At 47.3% G+C, this 26467-nt stretch overlaps 1 protein-coding gene across 1 annotated transcript in view; it reads right to left on the reverse strand.

The window, feature by feature from the left end:
• The window catches only part of LOC144673607 (plexin-A1-like), a 316439-nt gene that overhangs the window by 65004 nt on the left and 224968 nt on the right, over positions 1–26467 (reverse strand). Inside the window, exon 9 of the mRNA XM_078535357.1 lies at positions 24975–25175. Coding sequence (XP_078391483.1) covers positions 24975–25175 — 201 coding nt within the window. The remainder of the gene's footprint in view (positions 1–24974; positions 25176–26467) is intronic.

A 26467-nucleotide genomic window follows, 5' to 3' on the forward strand; every position in this document is an offset into this window, starting at 1 on the left:
TTCTGCCACTGGGAATAGTTTCTCTTCATCTTTTCTATCCAAACCCTACATGATTTTGAACACCTCTATTAAATCTCCACTTAACTGTTTTTTACTCTATGAATAACAATCTCTGCTTCTCCTGGCTCTCCACAGTTCCTGAAATCCCTCATCCCTGATGCCGTTCTGGCAAGTCTCCGCCGCACGCTCTCCTAGGCCTTGGCATCCTTCCTAACGTGTGGTGCCCAGAATTGGATGGAAGAGAGAAACACTGAGTTCAAATATTCCTTTAGTTGCTCCGCTTCACAAAATGTGCAGGGGTTGTTCATTTTAGGTGCGCAAACCAGAGAAATCAGTATTACGGATCTCCTAGATGATGAAAAATTGGACTTTTATGAGTTTGTCACAAATTTGACAAGTTGGACATGCCAAAGTTTTACTCAGAACCATTGATGTGAGTGGTAACGCTCCCAAGATGAAGCTGACCTCACTAACCAAAAAGGTACTCGGGGACACAGCACCGGGGTCTAACCAGATATCTATGAAGGTTTTAGCACATGTGCCTTCAGCTGCCTAGGCCCTAAGCTCTGGAATTCCCTCCCCAATCCTCTCCACCTCTATCTCCCTCTTTCTCTCTCTCCTCCTTTAAGACGCTCCTTAAAACCTACCTCTTTGACCAAGTTTTTGGACACCTGTCTCAACGTCTCCTCCTTTGGCTTGGTCAGTTTTTGTCCGATTACGATCCTGTGGGGCATATTAACCACCTTAAGGGCGCTACATGAATGCAAGATGTTGTCGTGAAAGCGTCACAAACATGGATCACAGGGGCAATATATGTCGGTTCAACTTGTGTTACGAAGGAGCAGGAATCACCTTGCGTCTGAACATGTGGAAGTGAAATTCTGACCCTACGCAGCTGGGAACCTCTGAGGTTTAGTTTGTGGACGGTTGAGGTGGGTGGGGGGGGTGGGTTAAGGCTGTCCATCAATCTAATGATTGAAGGCAATACAGAATGAGAAGTCGCACAGAGCGTGAATGCCTCAGGTTTCGATGGGCTGAGCAAATTCCAGCTTGAACAGCGTTGGAGACATTACAATTGGCCCTAATACTCTGGATGAGCAGAAGCAAAACTATGATTCATCATCTCCCGGAAACCCCGGGCAAAGTGGAAGGTTGGATGAGCAGCGCAGGGGGATGGTAGCTTAGGTCATGTTACTGGACTAATAACCCAGACACTCAGGCTAATGCTCCAGTGATATAAGTTCAGATCCCACCAAGGCAGCTGGGGGAATTTAAATTCAATTCATCATTCAGTGGTACAGAACTTGAGTGTTGCTGAAGAAAAGAGACATGTCGAAGCTTTTTGTCTTGCACTCATCAGGACACTCTGCAAGAATACCAATATAAGGGGAAAACAATTTATACTATACTGCGCTCTCTTCACATACAGTATAAATTGTTGTTTTCCCCTTATATTGGTATTCTTGCAAAGTGTCCTGATGAGTAAATTCAGATTTATTGATAAATCTGAAATAAAATACTGGCCTCATTGATAATGATCACAAAACTATCGGATGGCCTAAAAACCCATCTGGTTCACTAATGCCCTTCAGGGGGTGAAATCTGCCGTCTTTCCCTGGTCTGGCCTACATGTGACTCCAGACCCACAGCAACGTGGTTGGCTCTTAACTAATTTCTGAGATGGTCTTGTTGCCGGGAGTCACCGGTAACGGTTGTTGGCTTAGTACAAAGAGGAGAAGAGTCAATTCTCTCTTAACTCTAAATTCGCTTTACTCACGTCGTTAGATCATCTACATATAGCTTATATGCCTGGTTAAATATAGACATGCAGTTTACAGCAGGTTATACAGTTCTATACCCAAAACTAGGATCTAAACGCACACCCACTAGGTTTCTCTGACACTCCCTGAGTGGTCACAGAATATTAAAGCTAATACCCAAAAAGGAGAGCTGACATTGGCCAGGCGTTCCGTTCTCTCTCCCTTTCATCTCTACGTTGCTGACATAGGTTCTTCCGCTTCTGCGATGGTTGGTCTCTGGAGTCTCGCTGCTTCCACACCCAAAACCCTCCATTCTTATTCCGAAATCTTATCTCTCCAAGCTGTGCTGCCTCTCTCCCCGTTGGTTTAGGCCTGCTTGCCTAGTCTGTGGCATCTTCTCATTGGCTCTGTTCCAAGACTTAGGTAGCATTAACCTCGTTACTCCTTTTCTAAATAAGGACTTGTGTCTCATCACATTTTCTTTGTCTTTGCTAATTCAAACTGGTTCTAGCCAGCTCAGGCCAGTGACTGAGCTCAGGTTTCAAAGGTTGCTCAGGCCAGTGATAAAAACAAAAAACTGCGGATGCTGGAAATCCAAAACAAAAACAGAAACAGAAATACCTGGAAAAACGCAGCAGGTCTGGCAGCATCGGCGGAGAAGGGCACAGTTGGCGTTTCGAGTCCTCATGACTCTTCAACAGAACTAAGTAAAAATAGGAAAGGGGTGAAATATAAGCTGGTTTAAGTTGGGGGGGTTTGTTGGGACAAGCAGTCAGTGATAGGAGGAGATAATCAAAAGCTGTCACAGACAAAAGAACAAAGTGGTGTTGAAGGTGCTCAGGCCAGTGACTGAGCTCAGGTTACTTCAGTTCAAAAGTTGCTCAGGAGTTTCTCTGCAGCCCCTGGCCAACAGTCTAGTCAGTCACCATGAGGAAAGGAAAACACTGTGGATGTACCTACACCACATGAACTGCAGCAATTCAAGAAGATGGCTCACCGCCACCTTCTCAAGTGATGGACACTAAATGCTGGCCTTCCTCGCACTCCAAGAATACATTTAAAACAAGGACCAGGCGTAGCTAAGCAAGATTCTAAGATCCTTCAAATTCGAAGGCTTGCTACCTAGGCTTGAACATGGAAGTTTGGCCTCTTGGATGAGATAGCAAGAATTTGAACCCCAAGTCCTCATCTAATGAGGAGAGAAAGGAGGAAAGGCAAAGAGTCTGTTGGATCTCTATAACGACAGCACCTTCCAAGCCCATGACCTCGACCACCTACAGGGACAAGGGCACTGTGGGTGTACCTACCACATGGAACGCAGTGGCTCAAGAGGGCAGCTCACCACCACCTTCTCAAGGCCAACTGGAGATGGGCAATAAAAATGCTGGCCTAGCCAGTGACACCCACATCCCATGAAAGAATGAGAAAGAAAAGCAGACCCAAGGGAACACCACCACCCACAAGTTCCCCTCCAGGTCACACACGATCCTGGACTTGGAAATATATCGCTGTTCCTTCAATGGCGCTGGGTCGAGGTCCCGGGAATCCCTCCCTAACAGCACTGTGGGGGGGTACCATGGTGGATCAAGAAGGCAGCTCACCTCCACCTTCTCAAGGGAACTTGGGATGGGCAACAAACAATGGCCTTGCCAGTGATGCCCAGATCCCGAGAATGAATCAGGAGAAAAATATTGGAAAATCCAAGCTTTTAAGGGGACTTGTGACAGAAACTGCTTCACATTCACCCAAATGTTAAAACTGGTTTGCAATAACTAAAGGTCGACCAGCACTTTCCACTGGAATTTGCCTCGTGCATTTTGATAACGCAGTGGTAAGCAGAAGTTTCACCAAGAAACACAGGTTGTTGTCCTGAAACAAAAGGGATTATTTTACTGGATAAACTCATCGCACTTCACCCAGAATTTTATATGATAACTTTGCTCTTTCCATGACAAATAAATATCGCCCCTCAACGTTGCCGCTGAAATTCCAGTCAGTAGACGTGTTCTAATCTCATTAAGATGAACTCAGCGATAAGAGGAGCCATTACATCGGAGGTCACTTCAGCTATGGTGCTTCAAAGAGCTGTAATCTACCCACAGCCTGTTAGTTTAATGCATCACACTCCACGCCTTATCTAAAACAGCACTGCTGTTCCATCAAGATGAATATACTACATCTGAAAGTAGGCATTTTGTGATCAAAGACAGTGGTTTTAGGACACAGAGAGATGAGGAGTGAGTTCACCTCTCCTGGCAACTCACAACAACCTGCCAGCCTGGCTCAGTGGCAACACTCAAGTTCCACTCTAGGGACGTCAGCGTGTAAAGCTGACACTCCCAGTGCAGCGCTAAGGGAATGCTACTTGGTTTGAGGGGGGTCACCTTTCAGGTGAAAGTAAGGGGCGTGCGAGGAGACTACACCTGAGCGAGATGGAGACTGAGTGAGTAGCGAATTAGGTTCTTTAGGTGCATGGGGGAAAGAGGTGTAGTATACGTAGGAATTATTCTAAGTTAAGTAAGAAGGTCATTAAGTTAACTAAATAACATAAGTAACAATGGCAGAACAGGTGTTACGTTGCAGCTGTGGCATGTGGGAGCTTTTGGATGCCAAGGCAAACCAGGACAAACACATCTGCAGGAAGTGTAAGCAGCCAGAGGAATTCCGGATCAGGATTATTGAGCGGGAAGCCGAACCGCAGACACTGCACAACATGAGGAATGGGGAAAAATACCTGGACACTTTGCACCAGGAGACAGTCATGCCTCTTAGAATAGGGTTGCCTGTTTTGGCGTTGAGGGACAGGAGGATGTGACTGTGAGTGAGACAGGTAAAGGGACTGAGCAGACAGGGCGATTAGGGATGGGCAATAAATGCTGGCTTAGCCAGCGACGCCCACATACCGTAAATGAACGAAAAAAGGAGCCTCAGAATTTGCAATTGTTTTAAAAAAGGGTTTGAGATGTTCACAACCTGTGTGGATGAAAACGAGGTTTGCAAGGTGGGTGAGCAGGCTGACCATGGCACCATGGTACAGGAAACTATCAAGCTCGGAGGAGCAAACAGGAATGTAGTGGTAGTACGGAACAGTATAATTAGGGGGATTGGCAAAGGGCAAATAAGATTGGGGAGGTGAATGCGTGGCTGAAAGATTGGTGTGGGAAAAACGGGTTCTGGTTTGTGGGGCACTGGCACCAGTACTGGGGAAAGTGGGGGCTGTACCATTGGGATGGTTTACACCTGAAGTGTGCTGGGACCTGTGTTCTAGTGAGCTGCATAACTAGGGAAGTAGAGAGGGTTTTAAACTAAATAAGGGGGTGGGGGTGGGGGTGGGTGAGGGCTCAAGCTTGGGTAGAGGTAGCAATTCGAGGAGTAAAGTCAAGGCAAGGAAGCAAAGTAGTGACAAAAACAGAAAATGCTGGAAAAACTCAGCAGGTCTGGCAGCATCTGTGGAGAGAAACGTCAACTCTTATCTTCTCCGCCGATGCTGCCAGACTTGCTGAGTTTTTCCAGCATTTTCTGTTTTTGTTTCAGATTTACAGCATTCACAGTATCATGCTATTAAGCAAAGTAGTAATATGGGAAATGAGGGTCAGAGAATCGCAGGAAGGTACAGAGAGAAAAAACCTGAGAGTACACCAATAGTCAAGGCTAGATGTTACAAAGATAAAAAGACAAAACTAAAAGTTCTATGTCTGAATGTGCGCAGCATTCATAACAAAGTAAATGAATTGGTAGCGCACACTGAAGTAAATAAATATGATCTGAAAGCCATTATGGGGACATGGCTGCAAGATGACAAGGAGTGGGTCCTGAATATTATGGGGTATATGGCATTCAAGAAGAGTAGGAAGCTAGGTAAAGGTGAAGGGTAGCACTGCTAATCAAAGAGTGCTTTGGTGGAACAGTTATAGATGACCTTGGTTCAAGAGATCAGGATGAAGAAGCAGTTTGAGTGGAGATGAGGAATAGTAGAAGAAAGAAGTCACTAGCAGGAGTGGTCTACAGGTCCCCTAACAGTAGCCAGTGTAGGACAAAGTATACAAGAAGAAATATTGGGTGCTGTGATAAAGGGATGACAATAATCATGGGCGATTTTAATCTGCACATAAACTGGAAAAATCAGGTTGGCAGTAGTAGCCTGGATGAGGAGTTCGTAGAACGCTTTTGAGATATTTTCTTAGAGCAGCATGTTCTGGAGCCAGCCAGAGAGCAGGTTATATTAGACTTGGTATTGTGTAACGTGACAGGATTAATTAGTGACCTCAGAATGACCACAATATGATTGAATTTTACATCCAGTTTGAAAGGGAGAAGAGCGGGTCTAAGACTAGTATCTTAAACTTAAATAAGGGCAACTATGTTGGGATGAAAGCTGAGCTAGGAAAAGTGAACTGGGAAACTAGGCTAGAGGATGGGTCAATAGAGAAGCAGTGGCAAACGTTTAAGGGGACGTTTCAAAATACTCAGAATAAGTATATTCCTACTACAAAGAAAAATTCTAAAGGGCGAACCCACCATCCGTGGTTAACTAAGGAAGTTAAGGAAAGCATCAAACTTAAGGAAAAAGTATATGCCTTCACAAAGATGAGTGGCAGGACAGATGATTAGTCAGAAAATGACTAAAAGGTTAATCAGGAGAAAGAATTTATAGTATGAGAGGAGGCTAGCGAGAAACATAAAAATGGATTGAAAGGGTTTCTACAGGTATTTTAAAAGGGAAAGAGTAAGTAAAATTAGTATTTCTCCCCTAGAGAGTGAGAGTGGGGAGTTAATAGTAGGTACTAAGGAAATGGTGGATGAAATGAACAAATAATTTGCTTCTGACTTCACTATAGAGGATACAAAAAATATCCCAGTCATAGCTGTAAGGACTTGGAAGGGAGAGGGGAACTTGATGAAATTACAATCACTAGGCAAGTGGTACTGAGAAAACTGATGAAACTGCAGGCTGACAAGTCACCGGGTCCTGATGGACTACATCTGAGGTTCTTAAAAGAGGTGACGAATGAGGTAGTTGATGTGTTGGTGTTAATTTTCCAAAATTCACCAGATTCTGGAAAGGTTCCATCGGATTGGAAAGTAGCGAATATAACTCCTCTATTCAACAAGGGAGGGGGGCAGAAAACAGGAGACTATAGGACAGTTAGCTTGTTGTCTGTCGTGGGGAAAGCGTTAGAATCGATCATTAAGGAGGTTATAGATGGGCACTGAGAAAAACTCAAGGGGCAGAATATTTCGCTCATCTGAATGAGTAAAATGAGGCGCGATGATGACGTCCTGATGTCATTGCGCACTTGTGCAATATTTTGGTCGGCGGGCACGCGCAGGAGTCAGAAGTGTGCCCGCCAACAAATAAGCGGCCTATAAAGACCATTAAAGTCATAACTAAAAGAAATTTTTCACTGCCCAGCCAACCTTACGGTTGGCGGGCAGGCAAATTGGCCAGGCAGCCTTTGGATTTTTTGCAAAATTTCATCCACAGGCGGGATGAGGTTTCGATCAGTGATTTAAAAAAACATTAAACGTTTTTCAAACAAATTTCTGACATGTCCCTACTCATGTGACAAGAGTCACACGAGGGGGCGTGTTTTTGACATTTTAAAGTTTTTTTTTAATTTTAAAAATCTTCAGCTCCCTGAGGTAGCTCTGTGCCTCAGGGAGCTTTTACTGCGCACACACAGGCGCATGCGCAAACTTGCCCCCCTTGCCCTCCTCCCGCCCCCCCACCCCACCAGCGCTGAGCGCCGCAGCTCACGGTTCACTCTGCCTGGCAGTTAATTAGCCAGCCAGCATGAAATCACAATCGGGTCCTGATCGCAGGCAGCAATCGTTTTCACAGCCGCTCCCGCTCGCCCCCGCCGAGCCCACTCAACGACCAGAAAATCCTGGCCAACGTAATCAGGAACAGTCAACATGGTTTTGTGAAAGGGAAATCATGTTTATAACCAATTTATCGGAGTTCTTAGAAGGAGTAACATGCGTGGTGGATTAAGGGGGAGCCTGCAGACATACTGTACTTGGATTTCAAGTAGGAATTTTATAAGGTGCCAACTCAAATGTTATTGCGTAAATTAAAAGCACGTGGTGTAGGGGTAACATATTAGCTTGGATGGAAGATTGGCTGGCTTGGCAGGACGTGACAAGTGGCATTCCGCAGGGGTCTGTGTTCGGGCTTTAACTTTTTACAATTTATATCAATGACTTAGATGAGAGGGCTGAAGTCATGGTAGCTAAATTTACAGACGCCACAAAGATGGATAGGAAAGTATGTTGTGAAGAAGACATAAGGAGTTTGCAGACAGATATAGATAGGTTGAGTGAGTAGGCAAACGTCTGGCAGATGGAATATAATGTGGAAAAATAGGAAGTTGTTCACCTTGGCAGGAAGAATAAAAAAGCAGAGTATTACTTAAACAGAGAATGACTGCAGAATTCCGAAGTGCAAAGGGATCTAGGTGTTCTAGTGCATGAGTCACAAAAAAGTTAGTATGGAGGTACAGCGAGTAATTACGAAGGGTAATGGAATGCCATCCTGTATTACGAGAGCGATTGAATATAAAAGTAAGGATGTTATGCTTCAGTTACAGGGCATTGGTGAGACTGCATCTCAAATAGTGTGTGCAGTTTTGGTCTATTTATTTAAGGAAGGATGTAAATGCGTTGGAGGCGGTTCAGAGAAGGTTTACTAGATTGATACCTGGAGTGAGCGGGTTGCCGTATGAGGAAAGGTTGGACAGACTGGGCTTGTTTTCACTGGAGTTTAGAAGAGTGAGGGGTGATTTGATTGAAGTATATAAGATCCTGAATGGCCTTGACATGGTGGACGTGGAAAGGATGTTTCCTCTTGTGGGTGAGTCCAGAACTAGGGGGCACTAATTTAAAATTAGGGGCCGCCCTTTTAGGACAGAGATGAGGAGAATTTTTTTCTCTCAGAGGGTTGTGCGGTTTTGGAACTCTCTGCCTCAGAAGGTGGTGGGGGGGCGCGGGGTCATTGAATATTTTTAAGCTTGAGGTAGTTCAATTCTTGTTAGGCAAGGGAATCAAAGGTTATCGGGGGGAGGTGGGAATGTGGAATTGAAAACACAAACAGATCAGCCATGATCTTATAGAATGGAGGAGCAGGCTCGAGGGGCCGAATGGCCTACTTCGGCTCCTATTTCGGAATGTCCATATGAAATGTTGACCTGCCAGCTAAGACCTCAGTTTACACTGGAGTCGAAGGTCCACTGTTCAAAGATGAGCAGCAGGTTCCTCAGGTACCTTGGCCAAGACTCTTCTCTCAGCCAACACAAAATAAGCAGTTATGTAGCATGCTACAAACTGCAAAATGCTCCAAGTTGTTCCAAAGGAGCCAAATGAGAAGACATCTGTGGATCAGTTCGTAGCCTCTTATTAAGAAAGTCGTAGTTCAAATTCCACTCCAGAGACCTGGGCTGACACTCGCAGTGCAGCACTGAGGGAGTGCTGCACTGCCGGAGATGCAGTCGTTCAGATGAGACATAAGACATTTACCTGCCCTCTCAGGTAAAAAAAAAATCCCACTATTTCAAAGAAGAGCAGGGGAGTTCTGCTCGACTCCTGACCAACATTTGTCTCCCAACGTTGTTTATCAAAACAGGTTATCAGGTCATTAGCTCATTGCTGTTTGTGGGAGCTTGCTGTGTGCAAATTGGCTGCCGTGTTTCCCTGCATCGCAACAGTGATCACATTGCCAAAGTGCTTCATTGATCATAAAACGCTTTGGGTCATCCGGAGGTTGGGAAAGGTGCCGGAGAAATGCAAGTCCGCCCTCTATTTGTCTCAACTCTCATTCCAACATGGGCCACACAGGTGAAGCAGGGAGAGGGAGGGAGGCAGGGGATGAGGGAATTCAATGTGCTGGTGGGTCGCTTAATCACAGCAAGAGTCAGCTTCATCTGCAGACGGACTGAATAACTAAAAAAAAATAGTGAAATCTGCAAGTTCAGTCAGGCGACACACAAGGATTAATCAATATTTAATTATGTATTTATCTTCTAATAAAAAAAAACAGGAGATCTTGGGAGCACTGCAATTAGGACATCGAACCCCAACTATGGTCAATGATGTATTAATCTGGAGCTCTGAACTAAAGCTGCATTACTGAGATTTTTGATCTGTTTAAAAGGATAAGCCAGCTGATCCACACAGGGCACTAAGTCCACGAGATCCTTTGCAAAGAAAACGCTGAGAATGATGAAAAGCGATTCCTGACAACTGTGCTGACCTGAGGTATTATCTGCACGTTGGCTCACAGCTCACCATACGCTAAACCCAGAATTATTTACCCAATCAATTCCTCGCCCCTTGTTACTGTTTACCGTCGCTATATATAAAAAACAAGCTTGGGTAGGCCAAACATGTTAATTCGTTCAAAGAGAACCCTTTGGAGAATGATACTTGTTGCAATTCAAGCCTTCTCCCAATGCTAACACCTCTGCATCGCATCCCTTTCCTGTTTCTAATGTATTACTATCCTGATAGTCGATCTTCTGAACTTTTCTCTCAATCTGCGCACACGCGTGCACAAACTCACACTCTGCCTGAATGCTGCCCATGTTCAATATCAAGTTTATCACATTGTCTTCTACTCCAACACATTTTTTTGCCACGATCCTAAATCCGTTTCCTCCTCATCGTGCGATGCACAGGTTTCAAAAACGCAAATGTGTGGTCACCTGATCATGACTTCCATGACGTCCACCATTTTGGTGTCCCACATAAGAACCTGACAACGCAGAAGGAAGCCATTTGGCCCATCGCACTTGTGCTAACTCTTTGAAAGACCTACCCAGTTATTGTCCCCATTTCCCCTTTCTTTCCCCACGGCCCAACAAATTCCTTTCCCCCTCAACGACTTATCCAACTCCCCTTTGAAACTTACTTGGTGGCAGCCTTCAGTCTTGTAAGATGACGGTTTGCGCTATGGTGGTCAGCTCTGTGTGAAGCATGGCCTGGTGTGGCCTAGGAGCCCCACTCTGGCCTGGCAGTCTCTGCCGCATCTCTTGCAGTGGGCTGAGAGGCTGCACCACTTGCAGGCCTCAATTTTCCCTGGGCCCTCTTCTCGGCCCAGCCGAGCTTAATGTTTCTTTGAAAAGTTCCTACTGAATCTGCTTCCGCCACCCTCTCAGGCAGCGCATTCCAAATCCCAACAACTCGCCGCGTGAAAAACATTCTCTTTCCACCTCACACTTGATTCTCTTGCCAATTGTCTGAAGTATTGTGGATTTTGGCCCTTCACTCTGCTTTTTTCAGTCATTAAATAGAACCATTTCTGCAGTTAATTTGTGACATGTCCAGATGACCTTCCCAGGCTTTTGAGCACCTGAGAAACCTCCCCCCCTACCCCAGTTCCTAATTACACCTGGCTTCCATCTCGGAGGCTGCTGGTCCCCACAGATGCCATCAGGGCCACTGAAAGGGTTTGGACTTTTGATAATTGTTTTGAAGATGATTAAAAAAGAATGAGCTGAGACCCTTGATGGCTTGGTAAAGAGAAACAGAACTGCCAGCGTCTCCATAAGAAGAAAGAACAAAGAAAAGTACAGCACAGGAACAGGCCCTTCGGCCCTCCAAGCCTGCGCCGATCATATTGCCCGTCAACTAAAACATTTTGCACTTCCGGGGTCCGTATCCCTCTATCCCCATCCTAGTCATGTATTTTTCAATCTGCCTCTTAAACACCACTATCGTACCTGCTTCCACCACCTCCTCTGGCAGCGAATTCCAGACACTCACTACCCTCTGTGTAAAAAACTTGCCCCGCACATCTCCTCTATAGTTTTCTCCTCTCACCTTAAATCTATGTCCCCTAGTAATTGACTCTTTCACCTTGGGAAAAAGCTTCTGACTATCTACTCTGTCCATGCCACTCATAATTTTGTAAACTTCTATCAAGTCTCCCCTCAATCTCCATCGCTCTAGTGAGAACAATCAGAGTTTCTCCAACCTCTCCTCGTAGCTAATAACCTCCAGACCATGCAGCATCCTGGTAAACCTCCTCTGCACCCTCTCCAATGCATCCATATTCTTCTGGTAATGTGACGACCAGAATTGCACGCAATATTCCAAGTGTGGCCTAACCAAGGTTCTATACACTGCAGCATGACTTCCCAGCTTTTATACTCAATACCCCTGCCAATGAAGGCAAGCATGCCATATGCCTTCCTGCCTACCTTATCCACCTGCGTTGCCACTTTCAGTGTCCTGTGGACCTGTATACCCAGATCCCTCTGCCCATCGATGCACTTAAGGGTTCTGCCATTTACTGTACAATTCCTGCCTGTATTGGACCTTCCAAAATGCATTACCTCGCATGTGTCCAGATTAAACTCCATCTGCCATTTCTCTGCCCAAGTCTCCGACCGATCTATATCCCGTTGTATCCTTTGACAATCCTCTTCACTATCTGCAACTCCTCCAACCTTAGTGTCATCTGCAAATTTACTAATTAGCCCAATTACATTTTCCTCCAAATAAGTCAAGGTGCATTTCAGAACAAGACATTGGACAGAGCGCAGGGGCGGGGGTGGATTTACTAAGAACACCAGGAATGTGGGTCTTCAGTTACATGGAAAAGCTGGAGTTGCTCTCCTTAGGGTGGAGGAGGTTACGGGAGGATTCAATAGAGTTGTTCAAATTTACCATGAGTTTGTTGATAGAATAAATAAGGAAAAATATTTTGCACTGGTGGCTAGGTTGGTAACCAGAAGACAAAAAAAAGACTTGCATTTACGTAGTGCCTTTTATGCCACCAGAGGCCTCAAAGCACTTTACAGCCACTGAAGTGCTTTTAAAGTATCGTCACTGTTGTAATGTAGGGAATGCAGATTGAAGGTAATTGGCAAAAGAGCCAGAGATGAGACGCGATAGCTTATTTCTTCACGCATCAAGTTGCGATGACGTGTATTGCACTGGCGGACAGGACGATGGAAGCAGATGCAATACTGACAGGAATGAGATCAATACTGGAAGGGGAAAAAAATTTCCGGATTATGGAGAAAGAGCAGGGGGTATAATTGGATAACTCTTTCAAAGGGGAAGCACAGGTAGGATGGTCTGAATGGCCTCCTGTGTCAGAAGCGCAGAGTGCTGAACACGAAAGTACACCAGCACGTTCACCCCTCAAGTCAGCAGCAACTCCGTTGGCCGGGTCACGAGTGTCAAATGGATGACGGCCACATCCGCGGCGACACACTCCACGGCGAGCTTGCTATCGGCACGAGACCAACAGGTCGCCCACGCCTGCGATATCAGGATGTCTGCAAGCGAGACCTCAAATTGAACAGGATCAACATGGGAAAGTCCTCGCTGCTGACCAGAGCGGCTGGGGACAAACAGTCAGGAAGAGCGTGGAAAAAGAAGAGGACAAAAGAAATGGCCAGATGGTGGAAAAGAGAGCCCAGCGGAAGGAAAAATCATCAGTCGACTTCGGGGCAACACTATTCATCTGTGCCAGCTGCTCATGAATCGGCCTCTACAGCCACAACAGGCGAAGGTCAATCCAAAAGTGACATACACCCCGGGCGCAGTCCCTCATCTCCCAACAATGTCACACCTACAACAAAAACAAAAAGTGCTGGAAAAACTCAGCAGATCTAACAGCATCTGCGGAGAGAGAAACAGGGTTGGCGTTTAGAGTCCGTGTGACTTCTCCAGAGCTAAAGAGAAGTAGAAATGTGATGAAATTTATACTATTTAAGTTGGGGGGGGTGGAGCAGGTGAAGCTGGATAGAAGGCTAGCGATAGGTGGGGGCAAAGGAAAAATTGACAAAGATGTCATGAACTAAAGGACAAAGGGGGTGTTAATGGTAGTGATAAGGGCTAAAGGAGGTGCTGATTGTGGCATTAAGGTCAGAAAGCAGAATGTGATAATAGCAGGACAAGGGTAAGCACTCTGGAAAGAACAACATAGAACAAGTGACAGACGGCACTTGTGGGGGCGGTGGTGGGGAAAAGAGATCGAAAATAGGTTAACAGGTGGGGATAAAACAGTGAATAAAAATGAAAATAAAAGTGAAAATTGAAAAAAGGGATAAAAATAAAAGGGGGTGGGGATGGAGGAGAGAGTTCATGATCTGAAGTTGTTGAACTCAATATTCAGTCCGGAAGGCTGTAAAGTGCCTAGTCAGAAGATGAGGTGCTGTTCCTCCAGTTTGCGTTGAGCTTCACTGGAACGTTGCAGCAGGCCAAGGACGGACATGTGGGCATGAGAGCAGGGTGGAGTGTTGAAATGGCAAGCGACAGGGAGGTCTGGGTCATGCTTGCGGACAGACCGAAGGTGTTCCGCAAAGCGGTCACCCAGTCTGCGTTTTGGTCTCTCTCCAATGTAGAGGAGACCGCATGGGGAGCAGCGAATGCAATAGCCTACCCTGTCGGAAGATTCCATGATGGCCTTTGCCGCATGTGCAGGAACCTTGAACGGAGAAACTTACACCTTCGGATATGACATGGATGGAGTTTCCGTAAGATTCAATCTAATGTAACCGATAAGGTACAACAATGCCAAAGAGTTGCAGAGATAAGGCCTGCAGTCTGATAAAGAGACTCTTTGATGTTTGATAAACCTCTCAGAGGCTTTGGATAATTAAACAGCAGACGGTAGAAAGGAAGGCATTTAAAAAGCTCCTTCTGCAACGAGTCAGGAGCTGGCAAGGGAATCAAGTCCACCAGGACGGAGAACTTGATCAGCCCCCTGTCTTCAGTTCCACCTCATTTGAGAAACAATAGCTGGACCCAGTAGCTGAAACAAACGAACAAACAAGTAAAAATCCTGCCATGCTTCTGCAATCGAGTCTTTCTCAAATTAAAAAGATAATTAAATGACAGCGCCCCACTCAATTCTTAGGCCCTTTGTATTGTGAACAAAGAGAAGGGATACAAGGTAATTTAAGACAGAGATAAAAACAAAAAACTGCGAATGCTGGAAATCCAAAACAAAAACAGAATTACCTGGAAAAACTCAGCAGGTCTGGCAGCATCGGCGGAGAAGAAAAGAGTCGACGTTTCGAGTCCTCATGACCCTTCGAAGGGTCATGAGGACTCGAAACGTCGACTCTTTTCTTCTCCGCCGATGCTGCCAGACCTGCTGAGTTTTTCCAGGTAATTCTGTTTTTGACAAGGTAATTTAAACACCACCCTGTGGCGTTTATTCAACACTAGGACACGGTTACGCTGACTCGACTGCAGACGTGGTGATTGTACCAGGGACAGGAAATTCCTCTGCACCACGGCAAGACAGGGCCACATGGTCTCCAAGAGGCCCCTGCATGTGACCCCCCACCCCAACCCCTGCGAGTTACAACAGTCAATTGATCCTCGCAGATCCGATTGGAGATCTGACGAGAAAGCAGCAGCGGTCAAGGTGCTGACAAAGATCTGACTCTCGGCATGGAAGACTGGGTTCTCCCTCTTGGGTGATACAACAACAACTTGCATTTATATAATCGCCTTTAACAAAGGAATACACCCCCAAGGCGCTTCACTGGAATGCAATCAGACCATAGAAGGTTGGTACCCAGTCACATAAGGAGATATTAGGGCAGGTGACCAAATGCTTGGTCAAAGAGCTCCATATTCTTGAATATTCTTAGCAAAAATCTATGCATTATTAGCTGAACTCAAACAGTAGATAGAGAGTAAGGAGTTCCCGCTCTTGACAGGATCACGAACGGGAGGGCACAGATTTAAGGTAATTTGCAAAAGGCGCAAAAGCGACAGGACGAAAATCTTTTTTCACGCCGCGAGTGGCTAGGGCCTGGAATGCACAGCCCGAGTGTGTGGTGGAGGCAGGTTCAATCGAGGCTTTCCAAAGGGAACTAGGCTGTTATTTGAACAGGAAGAATATACAGGGTTACGGGGAGAAGGCGGGAGAATGGCACTAAGTGAACTGTTCATTCGGAGAGTCAAGGATGGCCTCCTTCTGTGCTGTAAAAATTCTGTGATCATTTTAATGGGAGTGTACCACACTTTACAGGAAGGAGCATTTCCTAATCACTCTCCTGAACAGACTGGCTTTGATTTTAAGAGCATGTTCACTTATCCCGGACTCCACTCACCCCCCCACCCCAGTCGGGAAAGGTTTCTCTCTACCTCCTGTCAAAAGCTGAAACCTCAATCAGATCACTCGTTAACCTTCTCTAACCCCAGGGAATATCAGCCTCCTTTACATCATCACAACTGAGCTCTATCCTCTTCACACACAAGCACGCATTCCAGGAGGCACTGGATATAGCGATCAGAGGTGGGAGCCATCAGGCCCCTGACCACTGGAAGCACGGCACACCTACAGAGTTCCAATACAATCACAGGCTCCCTCTGATCTTTTCACTTTGAATGGGTTACAGTACAGGAGGCCATTCAGCCCATCAAGTCCATACTGGTTTTCTGCAAGAGTTGACTCAACTACTCCCACTCCCCTGCCTTTTCCCTGCAGTTCTGCCAATTTTTTCCCTCCAGCTGCTTATCCAACTCCCTTTTTAAAGCCATGTTGAATCTGCCTCCGCCACTCTCAGGCAGTGCGTAAAAAATATTTTTTCTCATGTTGCCCCTTGCTTCTTTTGCTATTCACGTGAAACCAGTGTCCTCTGGTTCTCCATCCTTCTGCTATTGGGGGCGGTTTCTCTCTTACCTGCTCTGTCCAGGCCCCCCCATGATTTTGAACACCTGGATCAAACCCTCTTCTTGGCCTTCTCTTCGCCAAGGAGAGCAATCCAAGCTCCTGCATACCACAGTACAGCGCACTGCGCCCTGATGTAGTGAATGAATTGCCGCAGGGAACGAACACCTCGACCCACACCCCCCCAAGACGGTGAGGAGGCAGCTGCTATCTGCTGTGCTGAATAATTCCCGAGGGCTGTGTAATCCATCATCCAGTTACGTGCTGTCTTTCTTAGCCAACGACTGTCGTAAACAGGATTAATCCTCTATGACCTGGTGCAGTGAGCTACCTCTTGAACAGAGAGGCAGCACTGGCTGTGACCCACACACTGCCTCGAAAAGGGGGAAGCAAACTTAAGGAAGACAGAAAGGCGCAATCGGAGGATTTACGCTGTTTAGATAAGGAGGCAGCATTGGGGCTGCAGATAAAAACCACAACATTGCTTTCAAAAGCAACGGGGGATCTAAACGGGTTTGGATTACGCAGCTCACCAGTCAAGTCTCTGGTACGCAATGAGGAGCCTTGCTGAGTGCAATTAAAGGAACCTATTCTACCACCGACAAGGCTCCGCTACCACCTGCTGACTGTTCAAAACTGCAGTGGGCCAGTTTTTTTCCCCGGAGTGCTGCACAGAGGGAAGGGAGGCAGTGGCATATTGTCAAGGGACTAGTAATCCAGAAACCCCGGGTAACGCTCTGGGGACTCGGGTTTCAGTCCCACCGCGGCAAAATCTGGAATTAAATTGTCATTAAAAAAAGACCCATCCGGTTCACTAATGTCCTTTAGGGAAGGAAATCTGCCATCCTTGTCTGGTCTGGCCTACATGTGACTCCAGACCCCACAGCAATGTGGTTGACCACTAAATGCCCTCTGAAATGACCTAGCAAGCCACTCAGTTATATCAAACCGCTAGAGGAAAAATTGGACCTACACCACATCAGTTCGAGAAAGGCGGCTCACCACCAGCTTCTCAAGGGGCAATTAGGGACGGGCAATAAATGCTGGCCCAGCCAGCGACGCCCACATCCCATGAATTTCATTGTCACTCTTGGCTCCAAATCAGAAGGTCCAGAGACTTGAGCGCACAATCTCTGGTGCCATCCCTCAGAGAGACTTTAAGTCAAGGCCCTCTCTGATCTCTCAGGTGGATGTAAAAGATCCCACACTGTTTTGGGGGACAGCAGGGGAGTTCTCCCCAATGTCCTGGTCAATATTTATCCCTCAGCTGACATCAATAAAAACAGGTTATTAGATTGCTGTTTGTTGGAGCTTTACTGTGTGGCAATTGGCTGTCATTGTCCCCTATGTTACTTAGTAATGACACTTCAAAAATATTTCATTGGCTGTAAAGCACTTTGAGACACCCTGAGGCTGTGAAAGATGCTGCTACCTAGTCGTTCTTTTCCTTTCTTTAAAATCTGACACTCAATACCAGGGAGTGACCCACTCCCCAAGATGAAGACTTGATAAGCAGATGAAGTCAGGACTGGAATTCAGCAAAGACATACAGACTACTGATTGGGCAGCAGGCATTATCCATGCACTGTCTTGTATACATCAGGGCTCGAGAGGGGGCTGAGTAAATTCACTCGCAAAACACTGCACTATTCATTCAGATGCCCTTTAAATCCAGACATCTGACTAGTAAGAGTCCCACGTGACTGCTCACAGTGCTCAGCCAACGCAGTTCAAACCTGGGCTCTGTGTCAGCCTCGTCGCCCCGATTGTTTACACCATTACCCGAAGAGTAATAACACTGTTGCACGGCTAGAATTAGCGCACACCCGGCACGTCAGGTTACCCCCCCCTCCTCTCCCCGGCTGAACTGCAGTGCCAGCTGCTCAGTATCGTCCAGCTGACACCCAGCTTGGCACCTTGACCATGGCACCCTGTACTGGTTTCATCCTGGACATGGTCACCAGGGGATGCCCACATGGCACGTGCACTCCTTTGGATGCTGCCTGTGGCAACGTTATAAATTGGCTCCTTTCAGAACCGGTTGGCGAAGATTCCATCAATGCATTTTCAGCATCCCTACACATACATTAACTGATTGAGCGCTTCAATCTTATTGTGTGCGGTTGAGAGATATCTGCGGGATCAGAGCCCAGATTTTTATCAACTTGGACTATTTCGCACCTCACAGCGTCAGATGCAAACCCAAGAGCTCATCAATGGGATTCACAATAATCTGGAAATAACATAACAAAGAGTCCTTTTAGCTTGATAATCTGGCTCTTCTACCTTTCTAAGGTGGGATAAAGATCCTACGTTAAATGAGTTTGTGCAGATTCAACCCAACTCGGCATCAACCACACTGGCAACCCCACTCCAAGAAAGAATACAGCACCAAACATTCAGTATATCCCAAAGGACTTTACAATTGGCGAAATACTTCGGAGGTGTGGTCCTTATTGTAATGTAGGCACAGCGAGCTTGTAAAAACTGCAATGAAATAAATGGCCAGATCATCTGCTTTAGGTGTGGGCTGAGGGATAAATGTTGACCAGGGCCCCATGGAGACCTACCCAGCTCTTCTCTGAATAGTGTTGTGGGGTTTTTTTAAGGTTGCACCAGAGAGGGCAGGCAGGGGCTTTGGGTTTAACGCCTCATCCAAACGGTGGCACCTCCAGAAGTGCGGCACTCCCCCAGTGCGGCACCGGGAACATCAGGACGGATTTTCTCCTTTTTTGCCTGGAGTGAGGCTCAAACGCATGACTTTCTGACTCAGAGATGAAAGTCTCTGCTACCCTACTGAGCCACAGCTTTGCACTTGCCCAATTGAAACTAGGCCGAGACCACAGGACACAAGAACACAAGAGCTAGGAGCAGGAGTAGGCCACTCTACCCCTCGAACCTGCTCCATCATTCGATGAGAACATGGCTGATCTGGTTATGGTCTCAACTCCACTTTCCTGTCTGGTCCCCGCCATATTCCTGGACTCCTTTCTGTCTAACTCAGCTTTGAATAAATTCAATGACTCGCCCTCCACTGCTCTCTGGGGGAGAGAATTCCAAAGACTAACGAGACCCTCTGAGAGAAGAAATTCCTCATCTCCGTCTTCAATGGGAGGCCCCTTAGTTTTACTGTATTCCCTTGTTCCAGACTCCCCTACAAGGGGAAACATCCTCTCAGCATCCGTTTCATGTACATCCTTCTGCTCCTCTATCACACAGAGGAAATATTAACCATGTTGATCACATCTAGGTTTTGACTCCAGCACCCCACCCTCCCACGCACCACCCCTTTGATCTCTCTGGTCACTGAGCATTGAACGTCACATTTGACCTGTGACCACTGCAGGGACCCTCAGACGTGTGCATATCTTGAAGTGACAATGGATGCTCAGTCAAAAATTCAACGACAATTATGAATACGTCCACTTTTTAAAAATCAGCAGCTTTGCAAACTGCAGGGTGCGATGATGAGGACAAGAGTCCAGATAGTTCAGACAGTTTGCATTGCTCAATCAAATGACTGCATCACTTTATCAACCATGGACTGGATTATTATTTGGCAAAAAACCGACACACAAACCCGTGTCTAAGGCGCTGCTGAAACAGTAGCAGTACACCAGTGTAAAAGGACAAATCAGCTGTCTGTATTGAACATGGATTGACTGAAAGCAATGTCTCTCTTCACCCTTCCCCCACATAGACAATGCCAACCAGTGCCATATTGAGTGTGGGGCACAGTAGGAATCCAATCATTAACCCTGGCTATCTTGATAAGAAGTAGCCTGATGTATTCCTTTGTGAGCTCATTGTTCCTGTAAACACTGCATCATTGTCAGTCCAGCTCATTGGGAATTCTTGTTTAGAAGACCAAATTGTTTTCGTCAAGTTAAGCAGACGTGCCCTGCTCAGGTCTGGAACTCTGTGAGACCGTCCCTCAAATTCACCCTGCGCAGTTGGTGCTTGGACCACATGTTAGTGCAGTCCGTCCGATAACACAGGAGGGCCCAGGACAGATCTCCAGCGAGGCAGAGTTAGACCATCTCAGCTACAGGACTCCACTGGGTCCTGTTGGAATGTGAGAGTGAACGTAACAGACAGAAACAGAGAGACTGAGAGGGAAAGAGAGAGAGGGCGAGGAGCAGAGAGAGGGCGAGGGGGGAGAGAGAGAGGGCGAGGGGGGAGAGAGAGAGGGCGAGGGGGGAGAGAGAGAGGGCGAGGGGGGAGAGAGAGAGGGCGAGGGGGGAGAGAGAGAGGGCGAGGGGGAGAGAGAGAGGGCGAGGAGGGAGAGAGAGAGGGTGAAGGGGGAGAGAGAGAGGGCGAGGGGGGAGAGAGAGAGGGCGAGGAGGGAGAGAGAGAGGGCGAGGGGGGAGAGAGAGAGGGCGAGGGGGGAGAGAGAGAGGGCGAGGGGGAAGAGAGAGAGGGTGAGGGGGGAGAGAGAGAGGGCGAGGGGGGAGAGAGAGAGGGCGAGGGGGGAGAGAGAGAGGGCGAGGAGGGAAAGAGAGAGGGCGAGGGGGGAAAGAGAGAGGGCGAGGGGGGAGAGAGACACGGCGAGGGGGGAGAGAGACACGGCGAGGGGGGAGAGAGAGAGGTGGGGAGGGGGGGGAAGAGAGAGAAAAAGGGCAAAGGGGGAAAGAGAAAAAGGGCGAGGGGGGGAGAGAGAGGGAGGGGGGAGAAGGAGGGGGAGGGGGGAAAAAGAGAGAGAGCAAGGAGGTGAGACAGAGAACGAGGGGGGGGTGAGAGAGAGGGCGAGGGGGGTGAGAGACAGGGTGAGGGGGGTGAGAGAGAGGGTGAGGGGGAGGATGAGGGGGGTGAGGGGGAAGAGGGAGAGGGTGAGGGGGAAGAGAGGGGGCAAGGGGGAGGACGAGGGGGGTTTGAGAAAGTACGAGGGGTGTGAGAGAGAGGATGAGGGGGTGAGAGAGAGGGTGAGGGGGTGAGAGAGAGGGTGAGGGGGTGAGAGAGAGGGTGAGGGGGTGAGAGAGAGGGCGAGGGGGAAGAGAGAGGGCGAGGGGGAAGAGAGAGGGCGAGGGGGAGGACGAGGGGGGAAGAGAGAGAGGGTGAGGGGGAGGATGAGGGGGGTTTGAGAAAGTATGAGGGGGTTGAGAGAGAGGACGAGGGGGGAGAAATACAAATGAGGAGGGGTAGGCCATTCGGCCCCTCCACCATTTGATATGATCACAGCTGATCTGATTCTGGCCTCAACTCTACACTCTGTAAACACTGCATCATTGTCAGTCCAGCTCATTGGGAATTCTTGTTTAGAAGACCAAATTGTTTTCGTCAAGTTAAGCAGACGTGCCCTGCTCAGGTCTGGAACTCTGTGAGACCATCCCTCAAATTCACCCTGCGCAGTTGGTGCTTGGGCCACTTGTTAGTGCACTCAGTCCGATAACACAGGAGAGACTGACTTGTCAATCAAGAACCTATCAAACTCAGTCTTTAACAAAGTTCAAGATCCAGCCTCCACTGCTCTCTGGGGAACAGAAATCCACAGACTAACAACCCTCAGAGAAGGAATTTCTCCTCATCTCCACCTTAAATGGGAGACCCCTTATTTTTAAAGTGTGTCCCCTCGTTCTGGTAGACAGTCAATCAAAGTACCAAAGAGTTCTCGCTCTTTGATCCTTAGTGATCCTTACAAACCCAGAACATCTTCCAGAAATTCGTCAAAATTTCTAAACTGAGATTGATGGACTTTTGTTGGCTATGAGTATTAAGGGCTATGGAACTAGAACAGAGTTAAGAGGCAATGGGCGTGTCCAGCTGTTACTCTCTGAAAGATGACGATTGCAGGAGATTTAAATGAAGTCTTGGCTGTGATACCCCCATTGCATCTTTGAATAACCTTTCTGCACTCATTGCCTTGGCCCACAGATGGTAAATGCCTATTGGGTTGAGGTAACAGGGAGGGTGCTGGATAGATGGTGGGGGGGGAGGGAGGAGAAAGGTGTGGGGGGGGAGAAGGGGGGGGTAATAAAAACAATCGTGTATGAAAACAGGATCGATCCTACCAATGACGTCACCACATCCAGAGCCAAAGTGACCACACCCAAAGCTGTAAGAAATGATATCATCACTGGAAACACAGCGCTAGCCTGCCTAATCTTAAACTGGTTTATTCAGTTTGACCTAAAATACTCCAGACACTTCAGCACATAATCCAGGCTGACACTTCTGGTGCCGTTTTAAGGGAGTGCTGCACTGTTGGCGGTGCAGTCTCCAAATGAGACATTAAACCGGGGACCCATCTGCGCTGGCAGGTAGACATTGAAAGGTTCCACAGCACCATTTCAACAAAGAGCTCTCCCTCAGATCCTGGCCGATATTTATCCCTTAACCAACATCCTTAAATTAAACAGATTGTTAAGATGAAAGCAAAATACTGCGGATGCTGGAAATCTGAAATAAAAACAGAAAATGCTGGAAAAACTCAGACAGCATCTGTGGAGAGAGAAATAGAGTTAACGTCTTGAGTCCGTATGACCCTTCTTCAGAGCTCAATAGAAGTAGAAATGTGATGAAATTTATACTGTTTAAGAGAGGTGGAGCAGGTGAAGCTGGATAGAGGGCCAGCGACTCCCACAGCTACCTCAACTACAGCTCCTCACACCCCGCTTCCTGTAAGGGCTTCATCCCATTCTCTCAGTTCCTTCACCTCCGTTGCATCTGTTCTGATGATGCCATTTTCCAAAACAATGCTTCTGACATGCCTTCCTTCTTCCTTAACTGAGGTTTCCCACCCACGGTGGTTGACAGGACCCTCAACCGTGTCCGGCCCATCTCCTGTGCATCTGCCCTCACACCTTCCTCTCCCTCCCAGAACCATGATAGGGTCCCCCTTGTCCTCACTTTTCACCCCACCAGCCTCCGCATTCAAAGGATCATCCTCCGCTATTTCTGACAACTCCATCATGATGCCACCACCAAACGCATCTTCCCTTCACCCCCCTCTGTCGGCATTCCATAGGGACTATTCCCTCCGGGACACCCTGGCCCACTCCCCATCACCCCTAACACCTCAGCCCCCTCCCACGGCACCTTCCCATGCAATCGCAGAAGGTACAACACTTTCCCCTTTACCTCCTCCCCCCTCACTGCCCAAGGGCCCAAACACTCCTTTCAAGTGAAGCAGTGCTTCACTTGCACTTCCCTCAATTTAGTCTACTGCATTCACTGCTCCCAATGCGGTTTCCTCTACATTGGAGAGACCAAACGCAGACTGGGTGACCGCTTTGCGGAACACCTTCGGTCTGTCCGCAAGCATGACCCAGACCTCCCTGTCGCTTGCCATTTCAACACTCCACCCTGCTCTCATGCCCACATGTCCGTCCTTGGCTTGCTGCAATGTTCCAGTGAAACCCAACGCAAACTGGAGAAACAGCACCTCATCTTCCAACTAGGCACTTTACAGCCTTCCGGACTTAATATTGGGCAGGATTTTACATTCATCGTAAAAGTCTTTATTTTTGGTTGTAAAATTCTTCAGCTCCCAGAGGTGGCTCCCTGCCTTCAGGGAGGTTTCAGTGCGTGCTCCCCCAGCGCATGCACAGACTTTAGTGCCCACCCTCCTCCCACTCCCACCCCGGCAGCGCTGAGGCTCTCAGCATGCGTTTCACACTGGCTGGCCGTTCATTTCCCAGCCGCTCCCTGGCCCGGCCACCAAATGGAAAATCCTGGCCATTGAGTTCAACAACTTCAGACCGTGAGCTCCCTCCTCCATCTCCACCCCCTTTTTAATCCCTTTTATACGTTTTTTTAAAAATGCATTTTTATTTTTTATCTACTTATTTTTATTCATTTATTCATTGTTTTATCCCCTTTTTATCCCTTTTCCTATCCTTTTATCCCCCCAACCAAAGCCCCCTCCACCCACCTCTCTCCCAACAGGGCCATCTGTTACTTGGTCCATGTTGCTCTTTCACAGAGTGCTGACCCTTGTTCTGCTGTTCACACACTCTGCTTTCTCACCTTAATGTCACTATCAGCACCTCCTTTAGCCCTTACCACTACCATTTACACTCCCTTTGTCCTTTTGTTCATGACACCTTTGTCGATCTCTCCTTAGCCCCCCACCTGTCGCTGGCCTTTTACCCAGCATCACCTGCTCCATTCCCCCTTAAACAGTATAAATTCCATCACTTTCTACTTCTCTGGAGCTCTGGAGAAGGGTCATACGGACTCGAAACGTTAACTCTGTTTCTCTCTCCACAGATGCCGTCAGACCTGCTGAATTTTAAACAGGTCATTGCTGGTGGCAATAAAAACAGAAAATGCCGGAAAAACTCAGCAGGTCTGACAGCCTTTGTGGAGAGAGAAACAGGGTTAATGTTTCCAAGACCATATGGCTCTTCTTCAGGGCTGGTGTTGCAGGTGGCAACTTGACCACTATATTCCAATAGCGGCGTTACTTCAGAAAGTACTTCACTGGCCGTCAAGTGCCTTTGTGATGTGCCAAAATGATGAAACAAGTTTTTTTTTTCCCTTTCTAGGCAGGGCACCAATACAACAACAACAACACACACACACACACACACACACACTGAGGTTGGACCAGGCAGGGCTGCCCACCATTAACTTACCGAGGTGTTCTGGCACTGCACACTGGTGCTGTTGAAGCGGAGGGCTGGTACGCGATGCATGGTGCCCTGGATGTCGAAGATGCACTCGTAGCTCCGTTGCCCTGACTGTGGCTGGGGCAGATTCTTGGCAGCGAGCGTGATAGGCTTGACCACTCCCACCGGGATGAAGATTTCCGTGGACGGGAGAATCTGCGGACAGTCCTGCAGAGAGAACAAATAGGTCCTATGAAATTGCAGGCCCCATCTCATCTCAGGAGTCTTCTCTTCCCAAGTCAGCCATTGCACCTCTAACCTTCCCATTCGTCCGGAATAGATGATACTCTGCAGTTACAAAAGTCCCGTTCCACCCAGAATTCTGGTCCCCCACAGCACATTTCCCCATCAAACAATCTTCACGTTGAAACTAGCCATCAGCTGACGCTCACGTGGTAGCACTCTTGGCTCTGGGGTCGAAAGTCATGTGTTCAAGACCCACTCCAGAGAACTAAACACAAAATCCAGGCGGACACTCCCAGTGCAGTACTGAGGGAGTGCTGCACTGTCCGAGGTGAATGAAATGTTAAACCAAGGAGCTCAAAAAAAGATCCCGTGATGCTACTTGAAGAAGAGCAGGGGAGTTCTCCCTGGTGTCCTGGGCTATAATTATCCCTCAATGAACATCATTGGTCATTTATCACATGGCCATTTATGGGATCTTACTGTGCACAAGCTGGCTGCCGCCACTTGGCTGATGTGCCAGAGGGTGACCAAGCATGCAGAAAGGAGTAGAGAGAGGAGAGATAGTGTGATGGATAAAGGTAAGAGAGAGGCATAAAGGGAAAGAGAGATAGATCTCTCAAAATTCATTGCATAATTCTGAAGACTTCACTTAAGTTCACCTGAAAAATCAACGACGCACAACGCTAACCATCACATTTGAGATCTCTCAAAAATCTCTGCAAATGCCCTTCAGTAAATTTACATTTTATAAACACAATATTCCGCAATAAGAATGCAGTGTTACAACCGGGATTGGGGCGGGGGGGGGGAGTGTGCAGTCGATCTAGCCCCATTGTTCCACAGGTTGTACCATTTGTTCAAAAGTTTAATTTACTCACCAACGTGGCCAATTGTTTACACTCACCACTGTTACCCAGAATGAGAGAGGCATTGACCAGGCTTCTTTCAATAAACAACAAACTTATCAGTTTATTGTGAAACCAGTCTTGTCGAATAGAAAGGCAAAGCTTATTAACATACAGTATGGAATATGAAATTATACTAATTACCCCTTCGAGATATCCCAAGTCTCTCTCTCACACACACACACACACACACACACACACACACACACACACATTTAGCCAATGGTTAAAAGTCAATGGTTCAAAGGCAAAGGATAGATGGTGGAGTTCTGGAAATAGCGTCCAGTTTATACGGTTAGTCTCTCAGCACTGATCCATGAAACAATCAAAGACTTTGGCACTGCTTTTCAGGCAGGTTCAAGGAATACT

This window comes from Cetorhinus maximus, unplaced genomic scaffold, assembly GCF_964194155.1.
Source record: "Cetorhinus maximus unplaced genomic scaffold, sCetMax3.hap1.1 HAP1_SCAFFOLD_398, whole genome shotgun sequence".
In the NCBI taxonomy this organism is placed as follows: domain Eukaryota; kingdom Metazoa; phylum Chordata; class Chondrichthyes; order Lamniformes; family Cetorhinidae; genus Cetorhinus; species Cetorhinus maximus.